Source organism: Gadus chalcogrammus, chromosome 11 (genome assembly GCF_026213295.1).
Source record: "Gadus chalcogrammus isolate NIFS_2021 chromosome 11, NIFS_Gcha_1.0, whole genome shotgun sequence".
NCBI classification, from domain to species: Eukaryota; Metazoa; Chordata; class Actinopteri; order Gadiformes; family Gadidae; genus Gadus; species Gadus chalcogrammus.
In genome coordinates, this window is record NC_079422.1 from 15,573,033 (window position 1) to 15,598,407 (window position 25,375).

At 47.3% G+C, this 25,375-nt stretch overlaps 1 protein-coding gene across 1 annotated transcript in view; it reads right to left on the minus strand.

Annotated features, from left to right (window-relative positions):
- znf407 (zinc finger protein 407) overlaps window positions 1-25,375 on the minus strand; it is a 121,359-nt gene that overhangs the window by 90,675 nt on the left and 5,309 nt on the right. Inside the window, exon 4 of the mRNA XM_056602016.1 lies at window positions 21,112-21,226. Within this exon, the coding sequence (XP_056457991.1) occupies window positions 21,112-21,226 (115 nt within the window). The remainder of the gene's footprint in view (window positions 1-21,111; window positions 21,227-25,375) is intronic.

The window sequence follows — 25,375 nt, forward strand, 5'->3', positions numbered from 1 at the left end:
CATTAATTTGTTGAAACGTGATGTTGTAAAATGACAAAAACAAAGATACATCCACGCACGCTCACACATTTATATAAATATAGATACTCACACACACACATGATGAACACACACACACACAAAGCCAAGTCCCGTGTGCGGTGTGACACCCCAATGTAAAATGAACAATATGAAGCAGCGCCATCATTATCCTACACAATGTATTTGTTATCGCGGCTCCTATAATGAAGTGTCTGTTTGATGACCGGTGCAAAGTCCCATTGCTCAAATGCATTTCGAAAGGGAAAAAAATAACAAAGAAAGCAGCATCAATAATATGCATGCAGACACACATACGCATGCACACACGCTCACAATACAGTTGCAATTAATCAGAAAAAAAGAAAAGCGTGAGTTATTAAAACCACAAACAATGCTTTATTGCTTCCCCAAAACTTTGGAAAAGCACCAAAAAATACACAGAATTGAAGACAAAAAAAATGAATATTATTGTAGATGAGATTCTAATTGTACCAAAAATGCAGTGTGCTAAATTATCTGGGAAATTGCCAAGATAATGAAGACTCCCCTGTTGACTTTACTGTTGTATTTTTACCGCAAAAAAAAACAACTGACCATAGCATATGAAGTATTTATTAACATTGACCAGATGCTCTAGTTTTCAATCACAGAGCCCACTCTCTCATCCATCTCTCTTCATCTGTGTCGAAGTTATTTTTCTCCGCGGGAACTTGCTCTTGTCATAACCGTTTTGCCCTTGGCTAGCATACTAATATGGCCTTGGGTTGGAATAAATTAGTGCTCAGATTAGCAGGAAGGATGAAGAGATTTTTTTCTTTTTTTTGTAAATTAGAATATTTGTTACATTATTTAAAAGGCACGGTGGGGTGGGACATCCTTTGATTCCTCTTGTGTCTTTCTTTTTTTAGTTGTTTTTTTTTTCATCTTGCTTCAGCGAGGCAGTGTCTCCCCCTCCACAAACTGCCTACCTGTGTAAAAACAGCCATCTTTAGCAGGACGCCGAGCATGGCTCTAGGACATTAGAACAACGCGGGTGTCTCCCTCTCTCCCCCTCTCGCTCTCCGACGCCTCCCGTGTAGCTGTTGCTACTGCTGCCGCTGCGACGGCGGCGGCTGTGCGCTGTGCGCTACGCTAAACTAAACTAAAAAAAAGACTGCCACAGCACATTCCCTTCCCTTCCTTTTCCTTCCACACTCCTTCCACCTCCTTCCCGGTCCTCCGTTACACCGCCAAAGCTTTTGTTGTAGAATTAGCGTCTGGGTTATTAATGAGATGTATATGAGGAATGAAGAGCAAGCTCTTAAAAGTACTTTTAAGTTTCACTTTGGTTTGAGAATAAGCGTAAGGGTTCTTTATGAGAATCATTGAGGATGGACACATTCTGTGTTTAATCTAAATTGTGCAAATATCTCCCTTGATGATGGATGCAAATAAATACTTTATATTTACTTTTTTGTATTTATAATGGTAAATGGCACGAACAATGACCACATGTTTTTGCTTTCTGCTACCCCACATGTCTGTGTACACGGCTAAGTGGACCAGTTGCAGGTATTTCCGCTGACTTGCAGAGGCACACATGCAGTGGTGTGTGTGTGTGTGTGTGTGTGTGTGTGTGTGTGTGTGTGTGTGTGTGTGTGTGTGTGTGTGTGTGTGTGTGTGTGTGTGTGTGTGTGTGTGTGTGTGTGTGTGTGTGTGTGTGTGTGTGTGTGTGTGTGTGTGTGTGTGTGTGTGTGTGTGTTTTTGCAGCCGTGTACAATACGCCAAAACAAGTTATCCGCTGCTTTCCCTTGTGGGCTTTCTGTGGTCAAGCTCCGAACTGAAATAAAGAAATAAATAACAGAACACCACCTCACTAATGTGGTTTTCCCTAAATGATTTTATGACAAGAGCGCAACACGGCCTTAACAGGATTGGTCCACCGTGTCCGAAGCCATTTAGCAGGAATTGACCACGCACTGATTTTATTTTAATCGCAAACGACCGTTCTAATTATTGGAGTAATTAGTAAAATATATGTGCCTTCACCTCCTATTGATCCATATTGTCCATATGGTTAGTGGAGCAGAAGTCTTGGTATTGACCACCGGACTGACCCGCCCAAGGACTGCATGTCCCCTCTCACACACACACACAAAGTCTCAGACCCTTCTACCACTACGGCTTGAGTCATTCACACACACACACAAAAATCTGGAGAGAAATAGGAAGCTCAGACCCCTGTGGTCCAGACCCTTCTACCACTACGGCTCGACACACACACACACACACACACACACACACACACACACACACACACACACACACACACACACACACACACACACACACACACACACACACACACACACACACACACACACACACACACACACACAAAATGAGGTGTGCGCCCACCCCAGCCGGCAGCCTCCGGGTAAGGGCGGATGGGTGGGGGTGCCGGGGGATAGGTGGCGGTGTGGGGGATGGGACGGCTGTTCGGCTGACGGGTCCTTCAGAGGACAGCTGACCAGCGGAGCAGAAGCAACAGAGTAGCCTGCACATCCCTCCACCACGTCGGGACCATTCTGTCCCACCCGAGCAGCAGACAGACTAAGTGTTCTGACGCCAAAGTAACCCCACCACTACCTCCACCACCACTACCTCCACCACCACTACCAGCACAACGTACACCAACACTTCTTCTGAGACAGACAGCCACCGCGAATCAGAGATCCATGAGCAACCCGTTGGGCCTGGGGCCTGAGGAGAACGCGGGGTCTGATTTGAGTGGAGCCTCCTCATGAGTTCCTCTTCTGGGTTTATCACTGCATCTCTTCCTATCGATTCTCTCCTTCTTGGGTCTTTACCGGGGATGATTTATGATTGATTGTTTTACCCAAAGACACTTTGATCTGGCTGCCCCTCCCTTCATCTGGGATCCTGTAGACCTAGGGTGTAGCTGGACTTCTGGGGGGGGGGGGTCCTGAAGGGCCTTGTTTCCATACAGGATGAGAGCTTACAAAAGACTACTGGGTGAAAGCTTTCAAAACGCTTCTGGGTGAAAGCGTTCAGAGCACGACTGGGTGAAAGCCTGCAGATCATCCGTTCAAGATCCTCGCTTCCATCAACATGATTGTTCGAAAAAAGCATGAAATGAAAGAAGGTGAAACGCTCCGTGCGCCCAGGCTTGAGCTATCAGACTTTAGATGGTTGATCTTATCATTAGTAATCTTAAATCTTTCTTGTGGGACTGCCCCCTAGTCGCAGCCCCATTCCCAAGCACCTCTGGAGACTCTGCTCAGCCCTCTGCATTGTGCTTCACCCCCCCCCCCCCCCCCCCCCCCCCCCCCCCCCCCCCGAGCTTAACTACCTGTGTGTGTGTGTGTGTGTGTGTGTGTGTGTGTGTGTGTGTGTGTGTGTGTGTGTGTGTGTGTGTGTGTGTGTGGTTACTGTAGTGTACTGAATGTTAGTTTTCGTGTGTGGGTTGTATGAGTGAATCTGTGTGGGTGTGTTTGTGTGTGTGCACCAAAAAAAGGTGTTAAACACAAGCCCTTGTGGAGAATGTGCATTTTATTCCTCCCCGTGTACTACTGATCATGCGTGGGAGGCGCCAGTATTTAAAACGCGCCATCCAAATGCGGCCTGTGTCTAGCCGGGCACGGTGAGGACGCTCACAGTGAATTACAGCAGAGTGACTAGATGTTGTTGTTGTTGTTGTTGTTGGTGGTCTGAGGAGCAGCGGAGACAGAGAAGCACTGTTAGCCTAAAAGTAAACAGGGTCACCCGGCGGCAATCACCCACCATGGGTGCTTATCCTTTGCATGCGCAGATGAACGCACACACGCACACACACACACACACACATGCACGCACGCGCATCAGCACACGCGCACACAGCTTTCTCTGATGAAGGGGGTCTTCCCATGTGTACTTATCGCCTTGACAGTAAATAAAATAAAGGGAGTCATACTCCGTCTAAACATGTATGGCCCTTAAACACAGAGGACTAATAACAGGCCTCAAGCTGCTTAGCCTTTCAGCCTGAGTTCTGTCTGAATGCGCACTCACACACACACGTACACACACACACACACACACACACACTCTCTTAATGCATGTGTTTAAGCCTCTTCCTAAGCCACAAGGAGAAAGCCTTGTGGAGTGAGACACATAAGTTGAGGAGCATTAACCAACAACGCCCTCCTCCATCGATCCAGATCTGGGTGGTTAGGTAGGCCACAGAGCTGCCACCCGATCTCCTGTTAGTCCAGAGGTTGAAAATACCAGAGATGAGGAGGGAGGAGAGCGAGAGCGAGAGGGAGAGAGACCCGTCCTCCTTTGCTGGTCAATACCTGCAGGCGCCATAAGAAGGGCATTCACACATGAACACATCTTGCCAGCGACAGTGACAGTGCCACTACTCCTCCCCCCAAAACAAACACACGCTCGACTTGCCCTCTTCGTGTCACACACACACACACACACACACACACACACACACACAGGTAAAGGGATGCCTTCAGAAGTACCAGGCCAACCTCCATGACTCCACATAGAGAACATTGATTTCCCCCCCCCCCCCCTGCCTACGTTTCCTCCCCCTCCCATAGAGGTGGCGGCCGGTTTTAACCTCACACTCTAACCTGGCTGTTAATGCACACGGAGACATCGTGTCCATTGATCCAGAGGTACCAGCGCGTCTTTAAACGTCTGAGACGAAAACAATGCTGGGTCCTTTTCCTCTTTTCGGAGCTAACCGGATACAACGGCCACTGGTGGGGAGGTGTGCGGTTTCTCTCCCAGCCAATCGAATCTCACAGGAGCCACCGGCACTGCGTCGCACGTGAGCTATAGCTTCACTGCCACGAGATTGCCGGGCGGTGTTCTTCAGTGATCCAATCGCGTTTGGAACAATAAAGTTAAATTGAGTCCACTTGGAGTAACTTCGGCGGGAGGTGACGTTTCAGGCGGGGGGGGGTGGGGTTTGTGGCCGTGAACGTTGCATAAGCAGTTGCTTGCTGTGTGCTCCGTTTGGTCGGCGCAAGTAAAAAAAAATTATCTGAGATTCAGCAGAAACTTTGGCTGAGCGTACCTGCGACGGCGGGTAGCGGCTGAGACAAAGGAAAGCGCACCGAGCCTGCGGTGAAGCACATCCTTTCTGCTAATTATTGTGGAATAAAAAATAAAAAAATTAATAATACATTAAGGACTTCTGGGGGGCGGGGGGGGGGGGGAAAGAAATCCTGGCAATAAAACATATGTATTTTTAATATGAATCTCACCGAATCAATACCCTCAATTAGCAACAGTAAAGCAAATTGCCAGGCGTGCGGTAATTACTCTGAGGTCAGTCGGCATTATTCACAGTCACTTTAGTTTACCGCATTAGGACAAGACAGGATGCCGGGGCTATGAGAAAAAAATTATAAATTCCATCCCCATATCTGTCCCATTCTGATTTAGATGGATGAAGAATAATTAACTCCCTAATTATTCAGATCACTTAAGGCACTCTGGATGCACAAAAGAGACAGGGCCCAGTGTGTCTGTCAGCCCCTTCACCTGCTATGATTCACCATGGATAGGACTTGACCAATGACAATTTAGGGACGGGGGGGGGGAAGGGCCTGGTGTTGGCTTTCACTACACCACTGCCCCATCCAACCCCTACCTTTTTTATATTTCTTTTTTTACCTTAGAGGGTCTTAAGGAAGGAAGCCGCATCCTTTAAATTCAGCCGTATGCTAATTTTGTAGATGTGATTTGCATTTTAAAGTATTTAACTCCTCATATTTATTGGGCTCTGAGGCCTCGCTGATCATTGATTTATGTGCTTCCGGCAATCAGATTTCCATATTTCGTGTGGTTTTTTAACGACAGTAATAATTCAAATATGCAAAAAGTTGTTCTTTGAACGATATCTTTAATTATATCCTCAAAGCATCATTCCCATCTCGATATATAATTTTTTTTTAGAGCATGCGATTGTCCTGAAAGTCCCCCACCCCCCCCAAAAAACATATTTTTTTAAAAAAGGTGTGTGTGTGTGTTTGGAGGGGTTGGGTGAAAAATATGAAAGGGTGCGTTGGGGGTTGGGGGGGTAGACGTCGCAGCATGTTTGCCGATGTCAGTGTGTCCACAAACAGACCTGGAGACGCAGGTCGCTATGCACGGCCCGCCCCGGTGACCTAGGCCTCCCAGCCCTTTATTCAGGCTGACATTCTTTCACCACCAATACAATCTGCAGCCGGGAAATTCCTCTCTTATGCCCAAAGAAAGACAGGAAAAAGAGAGGGAGGACTAGAAAAACACGTAAGAGTGTGTGTGTGAGAGGGGGGGAATAAGCAAGCATATCCTCCCCCTTTTTAATTTATTTGCTCTGCTTTTAGGTGTGCAACTGTCACCTTGAAGGAGTAGTTATGGTTGCTTATTAACAGTTGTGCGTTACCACCGGAGTTTGGCATCAAAGCGTCTTGAAACGTGTCCTATGTCCACTCTGCCCCACCACACACACACGTCAGAAAGGCTCTGCGTCCATATTCTCTTTTTCAGCTCCTTTGCGTAAAAACTTTTTCAAATAATTGCTCATCCCTACCAATGGTGGGGGACAAATGTATTAGACTTTTCGTATTCTAATTGTGTGTGTGTGTGTGTGTGTGTGTGTTAGGGGTGGGTATTGCCAAAGAAGTCACGATTCGATTCATATCACGATTCACATGCCACGATGCGATTCTATCACGATGCATCGCGATACTTGAATTATTGCGATGCATTGCGAATTTTCACTGAACACTGTTAAAAAAAAATTAAGCCATTACCAGTGGCTGACTGGCTGTGTATGATCTGGATAGTGTGTTCAATTGATAGCTCAAAGCAACTCAATTCATACATAGCTGTATTTATTGAAACGACTATTACTGGATACACTGACAAGAAGTGCTAAGGATCTATAAAACTTAAAATAACAAAATAAGGATAATCAGTGCCGTTTACATGGCCTCAGTGGTCCTTTAAACCAATGAAATGAAAACATTCAAACATTTCCCCTTTTGGAAGTAGCTGCCATTATAACAACAATATCATTTCATAAACATAAGAGGACAAACGGATGCCACAAAAAGTGAATAGGCTTTATAAAACTATATAAAAAATAAAATAAAATAAAAAAATAAAAAAAATATTATTCATTTTTTTAAATTAATAATCGATTCTTGGCGTCAACAATCGATGCAGTAGATCGTGAAAATTAGAATCGCGATGCATCGTCATGACGATTATTTGGCACACCCCTAGTGTGTGTGTGTGTGTGTGTGTGTGTGTGTGTGTGTGTGTGTGTGTGTGTGTGTGTGTGTGTGTGTGTGTGTGTGTGTGTGTGTGTGTGTCATCATATTGATTTGGAAGGCTCCATATTGAGGGATTAAATGAAACATTAAATAAAAGATTGCAGAGACAACCTTGCACTAAAAGGAATCTAATAAATTGCACCAAAAAACATAGTCACACGATACGCAAACAAGAGGATTTTGAATAGGTGGCCTCAATTAGAAGACATTTGTGACTCCAAAGTGTCTCTCTAAAATCAAACTGGATGTAGTGTCTATGTTGACAATATTTAATTCTAGATTGATTATATTTAATGACTACATTTCTCTGCATCAAAAGAGTAAAAATAATTTAAATAATAATAATACATGAGGCACTAGCAATGACACTCTTTAAATGAATGTCTCAATACAAACTTATATTTGTCTAACACAAACCAAAGACACACAAGACTAATTTGCAAACAAGCCCAGACAATGGAGCAAATACTAATAAATCTAACTGGACAGTTGTTATAATCTGCACTAATAATATTATCAATAGTAGCTATTCATTAAAGCAAACCAAAAATTGCCAACACCAAAAAATGATGATTTAATTATGAAAAAGTATTGGGTAAACAAATAATTAACAAACAGAAATGTCCTGTATAAATGGCAGCCTTGCAATTATCAGTACTAATTGCTTTTATTAAGGCGATAATTAAAGTAAAGAATCTGCTCATAATTTGTGTCATCTAGAAGAGGAAAAAAAAAGAATTACTAATCAGAGCATCGGCCAACAACATATTTCATTGCGAGTGTACGTTCAGAGACATGTCACACAAACACACACACACGCCTGCACGTGCACACACACACACACACAAACACACCTTCTTCCAGCGAATGGCTGCAGAGCAGCCCAGCTCCGTACGAGGCTGGACGCGTTAGCACGCCCGGGCCCTGGGAGGATCCTCAGCCCCCTGTTTAACTAGCAGTGGTAATCCTCCACAATGAGCTAGTGCAACATATGTCATAGCCCCCACACACTGACACGCATGCACGCAGACAAGCACACACACACACGCACATACTTAAAAAACACACACACATGCACACACACAAACACACACTCGCTGCCCCAGAGACCGCCAGTGAACCACCCTCCATGCTCCAACCAAGAAGTCGCGTTGTTTTAGATTAGAGTGTTGCTTAACATCCAAGAGGAGTGTTACAACAAATTGAATCTGCCTCTTTTTATTTTATAATTTTTTTATCATCAAAAACTCAAACAATACTTATTTTATTTTTTTATTCTATTTTATTAGGTTTTCAACTAGCCTTGAAACACAGCACACACACACACACATACATACACACTAAAACCAACACATACCTATGCGACTTACATGCATAAATATTGTAAATACTGCCATTACCATTGAGCCTTGAATTAGAACTGGCCAGTTTGTAAAAACCAAATAAATGTATAAAGCAAACAAAATCCTGAAGTCCTGAAAAATTCTCAGACTTCAATGAATTGCTTTGTGTCTCAAGAGTTCAATTCAGAATGAAAAATGCATTAAAAATTAAAGCAAAACTATGTGCAGTGTTCTGCATATACCTCTTCCCCCCCACACCACCGACACACTCACAGAGACTAACACGCACACGCCCATCCCCACAGACACCCATACACACACACCCACACACAAAAAAGCTCAGTTGCCGCGCATTAGTGGGTAAAAAGTGGTTCCTCTCTCCCCCTCTGCCTCACCCCCTCTCCAGAAGGGTTATCTCCGTGTATCTTATTGCCTTTACCTGTTCCCATTCACTGTGAACACGCACAGATTTGAATAAGCAACGCTTCAGAGCTTCCCTTATCAGATCCAGGGAATGTGTGCCAACACAGCACTATCAGATACACACCATCTCCCACTGCCCCGACGAGGGAGGGAGAGAGAGAGAGAGAGAGAGAGAGAGAGAGAGAGAGAGAGAGAGAGAGAGAGAGAGAGAGAGAGAGAGAGAGAGAGAGAGAGAGAGAGAGAGAGAGAGAGAGAGAGAGAGAGAGAGAGAGAGAGAGAGAGAGAGAGAGAGAGAGAGAGAGAGAGAGAGAGAGAGAGAGAGAGAGAGAGAGAGAGAGAGAGAGAGAGAGAGAGAATGGAGGGGGTCTGGTGGTATTGGGACCTGCTCTGATAACTAGATCTGGGGATCTCTAATCGGATCCAGAATGGATATGCACAGTGACCAAGCAAGGGGTGGGAGTATAAGATCATAAAAAATATATACGTATTTATTTCTACTGATGTCTATTCTTTTCTCTGATCTGTAAGCTTTCGGATTTATTCGCTTTGGTCCTTTATCATTATATATCTTTTTCCAATATCAAAAATAAATTATCCACGGCGCCCGACTAAAAGAAACACAACCTTATTTGAAGAAAATAACACAGCCCCCTGTTGTGGATCCACGGCTGATTAATATGGAGTGAATCCCCAATCAAGTTGTTATTACAAAATATTTAAAATGAGAGTGTGGAAAAAAAAAACTAAAAAACACATACAAAAAAAACTCAAAGAAATTGCATATCGTTTACCCGCCAGAAAATGGGCCGATTTAAAAGAGCTTTCATTTCATTCCCAGGCAGCATGGGGACCTTCTCCCTTATTACTCACATCCACGGGACGATGAGTCCCTAATGATGTCCCCACTTTTCCACTCTCGTGTTGTTGTTTACTTTGGCTTGAATTAGGCCCCGAAAAATACATCAGAAAACATGCGCGCACACGTGCATTCACACGCACACACACACACACACACACACACACACACACACACACACACACACACACACACACACACACACACACACACACACACACACACACACAGCGTAGCAAGGCATCAGTTAAGTGAGGTGGGCAAGCACTGGTAGCGACGTGACCTCGGAGTGTGTATCGTCCTTGGGTAGGTTAAACACACACAAACACGCGCACACACAGACATACACCCACACACACACTGCTCATTTTCCCACTGCTCTTAGCGGTCTAACCTGCTCTCTTCATTAGGGTGCTGTGGGGACTTATCACGGTGTAGTCTTTGTCCTTGCTGTAATTGCCCTCTCGGCTTGTCAGTCCCCACCCAGCTTCCCCAAACCCCCCCCTCCATCCACTACTACCATCACCGCCAGTAGCAGCGGCAGACACCCACACACACACACACACATACACAAAAGGCAAGACACACACACGCACAACCGTACACACACACGCACAACCGTACACACACACGCACAACCGTACACACCCACACCCACACCCACACACACACACACACACACACACACACGAAACCCAGCCACCTCCTGACGGGCCCGGTCGCGAGGTGCTGGAGCCGGGACTTCTCCTGAGACACTGCTGATCGCCCCCCCACCCCCCGGAGGTCTGGTGGTAGAGAGAGGCTCGCCCTAGTTAAAGCAGGACCGCCAGGGACAACCCCCCCCGTCCCCCTCCCTCCCCCACCCCTACACACACACACACACAACTTCATGCCGCTGCTGTCGGGCCTTCCCCAAACGTTTAGTCAGCCCCCGCTGGTGGAAGCCCTGGTGCTTCCACGGGCCTTTCCACACTCACTCCTGCACACAGACTGAACCCGTGATACAGCGCCGAAGCTTTGCTACAGAGAGGCCTTGGTCCAATGGGTGTGTGTGTGTGTGTGTGTGTGTGTGTGTGTGTGTGTGTGTGTGTGTGTGTGTGTGTGTGTGTGTGTGTGTGTGTGTGTGTGTGTGTGTGTGTGTGTGTGTGTGTGTGTCTTTTTTACTACACGTAATTTCAGGCATGTGAAAATGTTGTGAATGTATAACTTATTCAGTTCCCTGATATTAACAATTTAATATGTTACCTGAACCTTTTACTAAAAAGGCTTTTTTTTGCCTCTGACATCTGCAAGAATTATATTCAGCCAAATAATTTGTTTCAAAATGAAGAATATGAAACAATACAGAAGTCAGTTAGTTCCGAGACTTTAAAAAATTATCAACCAGGACAAACATCTCTGTAATGGAGCGGCGTTTGACTGGTCTGTGGAAGACTTCTATAATGTTCCATAGACCAGGTGGTCCAAGACGGATCCACTAGGACTCATCTTGTGGGTTCCTGGCAAGTTGAATGGCGCCATCTACTGTCCATTACAAGGACCGAACGCACGTTCAATGCCGAAATGGGCATGGAGATGGCTGGGGATTTAATTTCCTTACCATAATCACGCTGGTGTAGCCTGCAGCCGTTTGAGCAATCAGAGGTACTGGAGGCTAGAGAGAACACGGGGCAAGGCCTTTTGAAAATACGACCACAGAAGTGGGCAGAGTAAGCCCCCCGTAATGTGGAATTTAACTGCCCAAGACACAGGGAGATCTGCCCTGCCTTACAAACCTGACCTCAGTTTATTTATTTTTTACTTTATTGCTGAATAAACTGAATAAATGAATAGACTTGATAGTGGCTGGTTTATGGATAATGGAAGTGTCAGCATATTTTTGCAAACTGTGTGTGTGTGTGTGTGTGTGTGTGTGTATGTTCATGCGCAAGCGCGTGTGCGTGCGTGCGTGTGTAAAAACTTGTACCCCCACCCCTCAGCCGAACCCCAACAGTCCGGTCGACAGCGGTATCTGGGTAAACTCAGTGCGGTACCACATTAAAAGTGGTCTGAAAGGTTTGCTTGACAAAAAATCATCTAACCTCCCATGACCCAGACCCACACACACACACACAGCATTGACACACTTTGTTCATCACCGCACTGTGCACCCTTTCACCCCCAAAAAACATCCCTCTTTGAGCCTTCAAAACAGCCCTTGCATTTGCCAGAAGCTGCGATGGCCATCTCTCGTCTGTGCCTTCGTCAAGCGCCTGAAACCAAGAGACCCCGGCGGAGAAGACGGAGAACAGAACCCCCACAGGCATAAGAAGGACGTTACCTCGGTACACTTCGATCGCTATCTTAATGTATATCGGAACATCTCTGAGATACAAAACTAATTAAATCCGACATCACGTCACACTGCTGCACGTTACACAACACTGGCATCACCCCCTCTATATGAGCATGTACACACACACAAACACACACAAACACACACACACACACACACACACACACCTCCCTGCCTCCACGGCGTCCCTGTACCCGGTGCAGTAGCTGCCTCGGCCCAGCCTTGGGAGGTGTTTTGCGGGGTTTGCTTTACACGTCCCCCGGGGGGGGGGGGGGGGGGGGGCCTGCGGGGAGACACGTTGCCTCGGCCACACGGACCGTCCCAGTCAAGGATGCGGGGGACATCACTCACGCCGCCGTTATTTCCCCATATTTAAAGGTGGAGTGGGGGGGGTTGCCGCGACTACCTTGGGGGGCCATAGGCAGAGAGCGTGCTGGAGAAGGAAAGCGGGGCCCCTGCCAGAAAGGCACGCGGGTGATTTCAGAGTCCAAGGGGGGTGCTGGGAGGACTGGAGGAGGCGCGACAGAGGGAGGTAACGAGCTGTGTGTGTGTGTGTGTGTGTGTGTGTGTGTGTGTGTGTGTGTGTGTGTGTGTGTGTGTGTGTGTGTGTGTGTGTGTGTGTGTGTGTGTGTGTGTGTGTGTGTGTGTGTGTGTGTGTGTGTGTGTGTGTGTGTGTGTGTGTGTGTGTGTGTGCGCGCGTCTGTCGGGGACTTATATGTCAGAGCGGTGATACTAGCGCTTTATGGCCAAGATATTTTTCCGGTGTTGTCAGTGGCGGGATAAGGAATCACCATAAGGTGGGGTGCAGGAATATTGCCCTTGAGGGGCCGCAGTCGCTGCTCGTGTTTATGGTTGACTAGCAATCAGCCACCGATTCTGGGACCCTGCCACCCCTCATCCATCCACGTCAGCAATTAATCAATTAAACAGGCGCTGGGAGAACGAGGGGGGATTGGCTAGGTGTGCTCTCTACAATAGCCTGTTAGGGTTGATGCAATTTCACCGCTAATGCTGCCCATTCGTCAGTGGTTATTATCCATTTTGCATAGACAATGGTCAATATCACTTCATATCTGGCAGAATCGTGGGGATTGCATTATCTCGGATCTAAAGAATGCGAACCATCGAGACGTGGCCATGAAGGAGTGAAGTGGTCGTGGAACACACTGAGGACACTGCCTATTCAGACTCTCACTGTGAGCACAGACGAAAGAGAACGCCAAGAAGACCTTGCAATATAAAGTTTGAACGGACGTCGGGAATGTGGTATAACATACACAAGCGGCATGCATGACTCGTGTTTGGGTGCATATGGGTCAGAAAGAACCAGAGAGTTTCGTCTTATTGCGTTGACGGCCTCAGAAAGACACAAAAAAAAACGAAAATATCGAAATACTTTACTACTTACAACCACACATATATTTGTGAACACAGACACACATACACACACAAACACTTTCTCAGCCAGACAGCAGCCTGCCTTGCCCCCCCCACTCTGCAGGTACATCAGCTCAATTATGATGATGGCAATGACTGATTGCATTTCTCACCCCCGAACCCCACCACCACCACCACACACCTACCCAACCATTCCCTCTACCTCTCCCCAGTATGTCTGGCCAACACACACAAGTGTTTGGAAGGGGGGTGGCGGGGGTTTAACAGAGAGACACGACTGAAAAACGAAGAGAGGGAGAGAGAGAGAGAGAGAGATAGATGAAGACAGAGAGAGGCTGACGGGGAGCACGGGAGGCAGTGAGCTACAAGTATCCCAGATGCCAGTCTCTGGGCCGGTATCAAGCATCACGGTGGCAGACTCTCCATGAAAATAATCTATACCTACAGGAAGTCAATTAAAAAGTGCCAGCGGAGATTAAGAGCGGCGTGACAGCTTTTCATCGGGCCACGGGTTTGACTGAGGAACCCGACGCCTTGCGAGTCTGCGTGTCTTAGGTAAAGTGTGTGTGTGTGTGTGTGTGTTCGAACGGGAGTGTGTGTGTGTGTGTGTTGGGAGTGGGTTGGGGAGTGTGTGTGTGTGTGTGTGGGGGGGGGTATTGCTTCCGAACCCTTAAAAGCCCCTCATGAATATTAAAAAGGCCCTTGGCAGCCGGTTGCTCCGCCACAAGTTTTCAAACCGCCGTAATGTGCCCGTTTGCGCTGAGAAGGGCTCACTCTGGATATCAATTAAATCAAGTCCTGTCAGTCTGATAGCCCTCTCAATGGAGGGACAGCCCATTCCCCCCTACACGGCAGCTCAGCATTGTGTCAACCATCCATCTCTCTTCCTCCCGGGCCCCTACCCGGCACGGCCCCGCCACTCCTCCACACTTCCTCCAGCTATTTCCATCAGCCCTCCTCCTCGTCCTCCACATACACCTCCTTCCTTCTCTTTCAACCCCCCCCCCCCCCCCCCACCACTTGCCCACCCTCCTCGCCATCTACCTTACTGTCACCGTCTCTTTCTCTCTCTCTCTCTCCACTCCTATTTCTCTCCCCTTCTGTCCTTCTCACTCTCTTGCATCTCTCCATCTTCACCTCTCCCTCTCTTTCGCTCGTATGCTCACTCGCTCTCTCGCTCTCTCCTTCTCTGTCTCTCAAGAAGCAGCCAGTAACCGATCGCACAAATTGCTCTCCCCTCCACCTTTAACTCCTACTAAATCTCCCTGCCTTTCCACTTTGCTGAGGCGGGATATTTTATTCCTCCATCAAATATGCATCCCATTAATTAAGTTAAATTACTCCTGACTGCCAAATATCTCCTGCCCCGATGGGTGTCAACACGGAAATGCACGATTGTGAACCTTGCGATGACACGGAGCCACACTTAAACATGAGTTACAGCCTCTCGCAGAGGCCCTGTCCGTGGGCAGATTACCAGACACTCCGGGGGCACTGGAATTAACCACCATTCTCTCTCCGGTCGCCCCCTCCCTGCTTTTTTAATAAGTGCACAATGGATGACACGTGCACTTTTGACAAAGACAGGACTGATATTTTAATTGCACCCCTTTTTCTCATCTTTGTCTGTCGCACTCTTCTTCTTCTTCTTCTTTTAATTGCTGTTGTTAATCACTCATTAACTTAGACTCTGTGTGCCCCCTCCCCCCCCCAAGCTCCACCATTAGTAACATGAGTAGCTCTATAGAGTACATTTCACAGCTGCACAAAAAGATGTGAGAGCATACAGCCTGTGAAGGCTTAGATTAGATAGTTGGATTCTTCAGGATGTCAAAAAAAAAAAACACACACTTAGTTTAGGTAGTTGGGTATGAAGACGTTAGCCTGCTCCACATAGAGATCATGTGCTGTGTTCGCTCCTTCTGTTAAACTACTGGCGCCCGTTTAAAAGTATCAGGCCCTGGTGTTTGCTTTCCTTATCTAAATTAGATGGAACACTCTCTACTATCGGGCCCGAGGGCTCAACAATCTTGAGGCCCCTGAAGCTTCGATGACCCCATATCAGACTGCAAAGGAAAACAAAAATGTAATTGGGCCCTAATTGGACCAATAGGCTGTTAAGCCTTCTCTCCCTCCCAGTAGATGCTGCCAGTAGAGCCTCACTTGCTCCCCGTCTTTCCCAGTAGATGCTGGGAGGATGCTCAGCCATTTCCTCTAAAGGAAAAAAGTTACAATGTTATTAAATTAATTAATCTTTGGGAAAAACAGGCGCTAAAGTTTAAGTGACTGGGCATACACAGATCTCTCGTCCCTGAAGTGTTTCTTGCATCCTAATTTGAAGTGTAAATTAGATGGCAAAATTGTTTTAAAAAACGACTGCATGATATTCGCTGAGCCTCATTGTTTTCTTGATTAACAGAAGGCTATAAAGTCCTACATTGTTTAGACTCACAACCAGAAAGTATGTCACGAAGTAAAGATTGTTATGCCATGAGCCAAGAAACCAAGAAAGTCTCCCCTTTCTTTGTCAGCTTGTGTGCGTGAGTCTAAATCAGCGCACGACTGTGTTTCCATTGCAAAAAACATTAATTTGACCAACATCAGCCCAAGGCTACTAAACACATCCAATCCATTATGCCTCGCATTTATCGTGATATGAGGGGCAGGGGGTGTGTGGGGGGGGGGGGGGGGGGGGGGGGGGTTGTCTGTGTGGAGGAGGAGGTGGAGGTAACAGGCTGTAAAGCTGTCCCGGTCATAAAGAGTGATCACTACACACAGAGTCAAAAGAGAACTCAAAGCTTCCCAAGTCGTACGTGCTGCGCCGCACTCGCTGTGATCGGATCGAGTCCCTTACATACTTAACCTTTAAAGACCGGCCTCTTCTGCATTATTCTCCCAATGACCTTTAAGCGTTACTTATTTAATTTCCAATAATGGCACACTTAATTCAGTTAAAGGCATTAGGGCAAAATGTGTTTATTTTGGTAAAGCCGCACATCAACTGAGACTGCTATTCGGTGGCCCATTCCTTCCGATCTGAAAAGCGATACATCTTAATGATCGTAAGAAATGCCAAGGCGCAATCCTAAAGCCTGAAATCAGGATGATTGCAATGACTGGCATTCCCTAAAATTCATCGAAGTTACGCCGAAGAAAGGGCTTTGCTGACATCGCCATTCAATGTTCACACTGTTTACATCTGCTCCGCATCCGTTTTACGGTGCTGAATCCAGATCGCCCGGGACCAAAACATCCCTGCCAGCACATGACAACACACGTTATAAGTCACACGCGCACCCAGTCATCTCCATCATCAACTCCACCCTGAGCCTCCAGAAAGGGTTTCAAAGCAAAGGGCCCGAGAAGCGTACGATGGAGGGCTTGTATTGAAAAGATCTCAACCCCCCCCCCCCCCCCCCCCCCCCGTGCACCAACCCCATCCCCTCCAGCATGCTCGGCACAGCACCAGCGGTCTTGTGCCCTTTCCTGCTACGCGTGCGGGGATCTTAGCAAAGTGGCTAATGCACGTGATGATTAAGTGTAACTCAAACACCAAGCGTGTGTTGTTCACGGGGGCTGACAGCCAGTCATTTGGTGCATTATATTCTTGCGGTTTTAATTGCACGCCGCAGACGTCCCCCCCCCGACACGTTATGAGGCGATGATGTACAATTATTTCGGGGGGGGGGGGGGGGGGGGGAGAGAGAAGGAGGAGGACTGGGGGGGATCAGGGTAGTGACATTATAATCATCTACATAGGGATCCTTCTCCTCATCGGCAACATTAATGTTTAAATGAAAATGAGAGGGAGGGGGGGACCCAAAGAAAAAAACATAAAAATAGTTCTTGGCTGATTCCGTTGGGGGGATTATAGAGAATCACGTCAAGGACAGGGAGCGGGGATGTGCGGAGACAATAGAAGTGTGTGTGTTGGGGGGGGGGGGGGGGGGGGAATGTGGCGTTAAGTGACGGCTTTCTCTGGATAAGCAGCCCCGCTAAGATGCTCCTTCCCTCTGTCACAGGCGGGGCCTCGGCAGCCCGGGCACGCGGGCCCCGGGCATTAAGGCACATTACAGCGGATGAGCCCCGCAAAAAGGCGGAACTGATGTGCTATTCCGGGAGCAGCCCAGACATCCTGGTAGACAGGCCGGGACACAAAGGGCCTGACATGAGCCAGCCCCATTGCGGCAACACAAAAAAAATCATGCACACACACACACACACACACACAGACACACACACACACACACACACAGACGGAGCATACAAAACGCCCAGCACTGAGAGTGACATTGTGACTATATATACGGAGACAGACACTAAGTCAAGTGAAGTGCAGCAGTGAGACTATCGCGGAGACACTGGGGCGATCTCTCAGAGCAAAGAGGACGCATATGGCCTGCCGGGAAAAACTAACTTTCGGAACTATGCTGAAAGCAACAGTTCTTGAGGACTCACTCCCCTCCTCTTCCCCCCTCCCCCCCCCCCCCCCCACTGCCCCCCCCTGCTGCTCCCACATTCCTGCAGTGACAGTGGGAACAGCAGCTTATGACCCATAATTATAAAGCTGGTGTCCGCAGGAGGACAATCGGAGTCCGGCCCAGTGTTAATACTTCCAGTGCCTGAGCCCGGGATATTAAACCAATGTCTCAAAGCATTTAGACTGGCGATGCATTATTTAACACCCACAAACAGCGCTGGCCTTCAGTGGCATCTTTGGGGAAAAGGAGGGGCAGCGCCGCCAAGTTGGCTGTTGTGTTGGTGGTGGGGGAGCAGTGGTGGTGGGGGTCGGTGGTGAAGGCAGGTCCTTTCTTGGAGAGATGATGGAGGGTAGGGGAGCATCATTAAATGGCCCCTCGCCCCGCTGTGGTAGCAAAAGAGAAGCCCAACAAGCCGGGGAGCAGAAGACAAGAACCTGCCTCCGCACGTGCAGCCGGTATGGCTGCGTGTCACGCAGTCTTTCTTCTGACCAATTAAATATGAGATATCTTTCCCTTTGCATGCGAGCGACCAATTTGCGTTTTCCCGCTGCTTTTGCACCTCCAGGATTCCGGTAATAACCGAATGAGGACAGCAAGATTACGTAAAAAAGAGCAGACTGACGTATGTATGCAGATGGAGGAAGAGAGCGAGAGCGAGACGTAGGGAGAGCGAGAGACACAAGGGAGCAAAAGAGAGAGAGAGGGCGAGAGAGAGAGAGAGAGAGAGAGCACCAGACATACCTCCTGTGTTTGATTGGCACGGCGGTCAGGGGTTCCAATCTGTTCTGGCCTTGATTTGCATTTCTTAATGAAATGCCACAACAATATGATCTTTAAGGATCAACAACTACCCCGGCGCCTGAGCAGAGGCTGTGGGTGTCCATGGTGGAGTGTGAGTGAGGTGAACAGCTAAGGAGCCGTACGTTCAAACGTCACCTCCATCACTGACTCGCAGAGTCACCGCGAAGGGCCTTAAGGTTCAGGAGGAGGAGCACCCATCAAAACAGAGAAGGGAGGGATGGCGGGAGGGAGGGAGAGAGAACCAGAGAGCGAGGTAGACAGACAGACAGACAGACGGAAAGAGCAAGATTAATAGAGAACTAAAGACATAGAGAGACAGAAAGAAAAAGACAAAGGGGAAAGATAGGGAGCGAAAAGGAGACAGGGAAGAAGAGAGACAAAAGCAAAAAAAAAAGAGACAAAGCAATATACACGTAGTTTTCTTAAAAACTTAACACAAAACTAACAAAAGCCATGGGGAATGGGGGGGCAGTATACTAGCCTACTCGAATGCCAATGATGGCAATGAATAGACAAGGATAAAAAGTCGATGGGAGCACCGTAGCTTGCCTTGTCAACAACATAATTACTAACAAATTGGAAAATGCCCCGTTTTGTCATTAAAGAATATAGCCAATACAAAAGTGCTGCATGAAACGAGCCTCAGCTTAATTGGAATGACAAATGGTGCTAATAAGAGAATACCCCATTAGAGACAACTGGTTTTTCTTTTTTCTTTTTGCATTTTTTACTGGCCCAGCAAAATATTAAACCACCGTTAGTAACCCCCGGAGAAACCCTAGCTAAATAGCCCTATAATCTTACTTTTCTAGGTCATACAAAGTAAAAAAGAAAAAAACATTAAAAAATGATATTACATTATACCTGAAACATGGCTGCCCATTAGCAAATGCTTTGGATTTAGATTAAGAAAACTATATCATTCCATTTTATAAAAAAAAACACCTTAAAGTCGGATTGCACTGTGTGTGTGTGTGTGTGTGTGTGTGTGTGTGTGTGTGTGTGTGTGTGTGTGTGTGTGTGTGTGTGTGTGTGTGTGTGTGTGTGTGTGTGTGTGTGTGTGTGTGTGTGTGTGTGTGGCGCGCTGGCCTTAATGAGGGTGCCTTCTGGAGTTCTTTGTTTGCTGCTCTTTAGTCACAGGCGGAGTCGACCAGGTGATCAGTCAGGACTGAAAGTGCACACGGGGATGATTTGTCACCGGCGGCTGGCACTGGCAGCACGCAGCTCCTCCATTTCCCCGTGATTTGTGAAACCGGGGACTGTATTTAGTAGCCCCATTTAAAGGTATATTGCACATGCTTGCAAAGCTAGGACCTTGGTCAACACCCAAACTTATTATTGACAGCACTTTGGGAGGAAACGCCTCAAGATGGAGGACTTGTAGAACACAACACCGACAAAAGCCTCCCCCCCCAGTGTTTACAAAACCAGTGTAGCACATACCCCCACACACACACACACAAATACACAAGTGAATTAATGGATTGTTGAAAATTCAACAGGTTTGCACAAAGCTGGACATTATAATTTACCCCAGAGTCTTCGGTTGAATGCAACCATTTGAACATGGCAGGATAGTGGAGAGGTTTGCTATTGTATTGACGCAAGATTAAATATGGTCTACGTGTAGTTGAACTAGAGCTAGTCCACTATAGGCGAATCAGAGTATTGAACAGGCCCCAATCTAACATACATAAAGTTATACTATGGAATGGACTACTCTGGGCATGAGGCATGATGAAATATTACCTTTTCAGTTTATCTAACCGTTGATGAACTTCCAACTTGACCAAAGAAGAAAAAAAACCTGAACTCCCAGAAAACCCCCTCGCTGGAGTGAATCAAGGATAAGCAGGCCTTGAAGTAGTGAAAGCAAAAGGGATTCCGAAACATCAACAAAGACACACAAATCACACCAGCGCTACCTTTAAACCGGTCAATTAAGGCCTACGGTAACTTTAGGGAGACACTCTTGACTTCTGGGCTAAGAGGTTTACCTCTTCTGAAGAATGAGACTTAACACAAGGACCTTTGTCTGCAAACGGATAGATAACTCCATTTCCCCAGCATCAATTACCACTGCGCGGCCCAGCGCCGCGGGCCCCGTCTCCCGCTCTCTAGGACTCACCCGCACATGTCACACTTGTACTCCCTCATGCCCAGGTGCCTCTTCACGTGGTTCCTGGCGTCCCCCAGCTGGGCGGTGGCAAAGTTGCAGATCTTACATTTGAAGGGTTTGGAGCCTGCGCAGAAAACACAAAAAATAGGGGGGGGGGGGGGGGGGGTCAGAGTTCCAGTGGTTTTGAGAAGGACAACACTCAGGGGACGATTATATCATTGATGTTTTACACAGCATTGCAATGGATTTTTCCCTCTTTTTTTTTTAAGCACATCACGGAGGTGACGACGATGAGTTCCTCCCCTGTGTACATAAGGCTTTAAAACACCTCGTTCCTGAAGTCAGGCACCCTTAGTTTGGTCTCCATGAAAGTTATGTGTCATCTGCCGGGTGCCAGGCTTCCTCCCTCACCCTCTCATCCTCTCCATCTATCTATCCCTGTCACTGTCCTCCGCCTCATCTCTTACCTACTCTTCCTTTGCCTGTGGATGCGTAAATTGGATTGCAAAGGTCAGGCAGTATACGTAAATCAATTCTGCACGCGCTGCCTATACCTCCCTCCCCCCCTCAACACACATACACACACACACAGACACACACAACCAGTTCCATCATTAAAGTGCTAATCACTCTGGCGGGCTTGGCGGGGAGGTTTTCTCCCTAATTATTGTCATTAATAAATCCGGAGGGTGGGGCAGCGTTTGAGAGAGTGCCACAGCCCCTGTCCGCCATCCGTCACTTAAGAGCAGAGCAGGGAGAGGGGGAGGGGGAGGGCTGCCGGGGGCACTTTACCCTCTGTCTCCGGGTGACTGGGACCTCGGTATTAATAGGTGGACCAGCACGGCAGCATGCACCACACCACCGCTTCCAGCAGGGGGCTCTAAAGAGACCATTCGCTGGGTTGTGTTCGCAAGCAATGTCCTCCAAGTGCAGAGACAGAGCAGCATTCAGCTTGTTTACGTGTAAGAAAAAGCGAGAGATTCACTTTTACAACTGTTAGTTGGCAGTTTCCAGAACACTTATATAAAAAAAAAGGGAACCTGTTGTAGATATCCCCACACACACACACACACACACACACACACACACACACACACACACACACACACACACACACACACACACACACACACACACACACACACACACACACACACACACACACACACACACACACACACACGATGTACACATATGCATCTTTCGGAGTCAGCAGCCCTGCTATCTCCCAGCAAACATCCCCGGACGCCGCTGATTTGATTAAGCACTTTGTGTAGATTACTAATTCGTTCATACACGGTTCACTTGCTGTGAGCTGGAAATACGACACATTGAATTTGGAGTCAGTAACGAAGATTGAAAGGCAAGCCTGTGCTAACAAGGCCCATAAACAGGCAGCGGGTGTGGGGGGGGGGGGGGGGGGGGGGGACGACGACCAGCAAGAGCAAATAAGAAATGTCTTCATTACAAATGTCCCTGTGTTATGTTATGCCTCAACCAACACAAACAAGCTTTCCAACAAAAAGCACACATGGGCAAGGATGAACCTAAAGTCTATGTAAAGAGACACAATGATAAAACACCATCATCCACACAGACAGGGAGGCGGGCGAACCCCAAAACAAAAAGGCACTCCTGTTTCTCAACGTGCACCTGCCAGGCAAACAAACAAGCAGACAAAATGCAAACAAACGTCCTCCGACTTAGAAACATGACGAAGTAAAACAAAACACAATGGAGGACCGACGGGAGCCGAGAGGGGCGAGCTGCATCGCCCAGATGGCGCCTGGGCTGAGTGCAAGACGCGGGCAGAGAGGGAGAAAGGGGGGGGGGGGGGGGGGGGGGAGAGAGAGAGACGTTACATCGCTCAGTTCACACATCGTATCACATTAATACTCCACCACTCCACTTAAACAGCCTCCGTGAAACCGAAATTGACCATCAATGCGGTGTCATGTTAAATTAATATTGCCATCCACACAGGGGCGATGTGGGCCCTCTCTCACAGCCTGCTTGAGACGGTGTGGGGATGACTAATTCATTTCCTGAGAGCAGGGAAGCGCTCCTGCAATGTTTCAATCCACTTCGGTGCACCTCCTCACCCTCCTCCTCCTCCTCCTCCTCCTCCTCTTCCTCTTCCCCCCCGGCTCCCCCAAAGCCCACCTTCCCCCTGCTGATGTCAAAAAGCCCTGCACAGAGACGACATTGCTCCATTTGTGGCATATCGGCTTTCAAGTGTTATACAGATAAAGTGCTTAACACGGACGATATCATTGAGAGTGCATATGCATACGCACATTAGCGGGCAGACCTAAGACGGGATGTGTTCCATTATTCCTAGCGCCGTCATGCGGCGTGGTATACTTTTAAGCCAGGCCGCGTTGACACTAACATACGTGAACATCTCGCTTATTCCTGTAACACCCATGGCCTCTCTCACGTGATTGTGCACACACGCCGAGTGTGTGTGTGTGTGCGCGTGCCTATTAATCTTCAACTCCCCGAGCTCAGCCTGAGGTCAGACAGCGTGCTCCGGTGAAAAAGTGACCAATTTACCTCAAAATGCAAAGTCCAGCAGCGCTCTCATTGGTAAAATGTGTGTAGGCCTGCGTTGTGGGGATGGGCGGGGGGTGGTCCCTAAAAGGGACAAAGTGACAAATCTGTGTGCAGCCTCCCACTACCATCCCCTGATTTCCCTGATTAATCAAGGGAATGGGACGTAGGTCTTAATTAAAAGGAGCTGGACTGGCTCCCGGCTCGCAGGCCCCTGCAGTCTTGCTCTGCGGCCCCACAAACAGCCCCGCTGGATAAATAGCTTGTTACGTTCAGAAATTGAGAATTATTCAACATAATGAGACAACTTAGCAACAATAATAACTGGCACATGTTGTCAAAATGAAGTGCCATCGTCTTGGCACACTACATGCCGGGGCAAATGGAAGGGAGAGCGGAATATACGCACACACAACAACATAACTCACTTCCATAAAACACAAAGTGAAACTCAAAAACAGGACATAATTCAGTGTAAAAACCAGGATGTGTCCTTGACTTTGCTTTAAATCCATCTGTTTTTAGGTCCTGTGTCAACGCTTTCATTTTCTTAAGTAGCAGTGGCTCCCGGGTGTGCTAAAACTCCAGGAATAATGGCTCAGAGTAAGAGGCGTGACGACACACAGACGGGGCGCTCTAAATAGAGATAAGGAATGTCATATAAATCATAAAGATTCAAGCCTATTAAGAGAGATAAAAGTTATGCTCTTTTTTGCTTCGGCGCCTCTTCTAAGGACTTGACCATGCTATGGCTGTGAGGGCTAGACAAGAGGAATTGCCAGAGGTGAACAAAAAGGAGACCTAATGATTATGATTACTTTGAGTACCCACGCTTTTCTTTGCTGTGCTCATTTTCATTAGCGTATCTTGTTACTTCATACGGGAAAGTAACGATCTAAGTGAATGTATTGGTTGTCCTTTTTTTTTCCCCAATTGCAGTTCACTTTAAGTCTGAACCACTTTGAAATGTAAGCCCAAGGCCTCATTTATTTTGGGAAACATGAATGCACATCATGAAAACAGCCTATTCAAACGCACTATGAAATCCACTGGGCAATAACAATGGAGATGAGGCAGTTTTTCACAGCACTGTGACTCCTGTACCAATGGCCGCTGGTCGACTCTGGACCTCAGACCCTTTTTCAATTAGCCTTCCCATCACATTTAGACTCATATCAGCAGGCTAGCAGGGGGTAATTTCACAAGCCTGTAGACGCAGAGCATGCAGAGCCGCAGACTTACAAATTAAGGTCCCATTAAAGTTCGAGCTGAAAAGCGGAAGGAGCTGAAGGGAGGTAGGGAAGGGCATTTATTGATGGCGCCCTCACATTTGCTTCCTGCATTAAGTTGATTTTAAAAGCAATTAATACCCACGGTCAGGGAAGAGTAATGGAGCTCCCTCTCGTCCTAACTCGCTGGACATTCCCAGGCCTCAGCCCTGGCCAGCACTGCCCTGCTTTGCATTATAAATGACAAGATAAATCTTAATGGATATGGGATAATCAGATAGCCATGAAGGCTGACACACACACGCTTGACTTCACATACGAGCATGCACACGTACGTATAGACGCGTATGGACGTACAGACACAAGGGAAATTAAGGGCTTTGAATACGTCTGCATTGATTATTTTAAATTATTAGCCCAGCCTCCCTCGGACCTGCAATGCTTTTAGCCTAAGCTTTAACACATTTACAGAGACTTATTGACTCTAATTA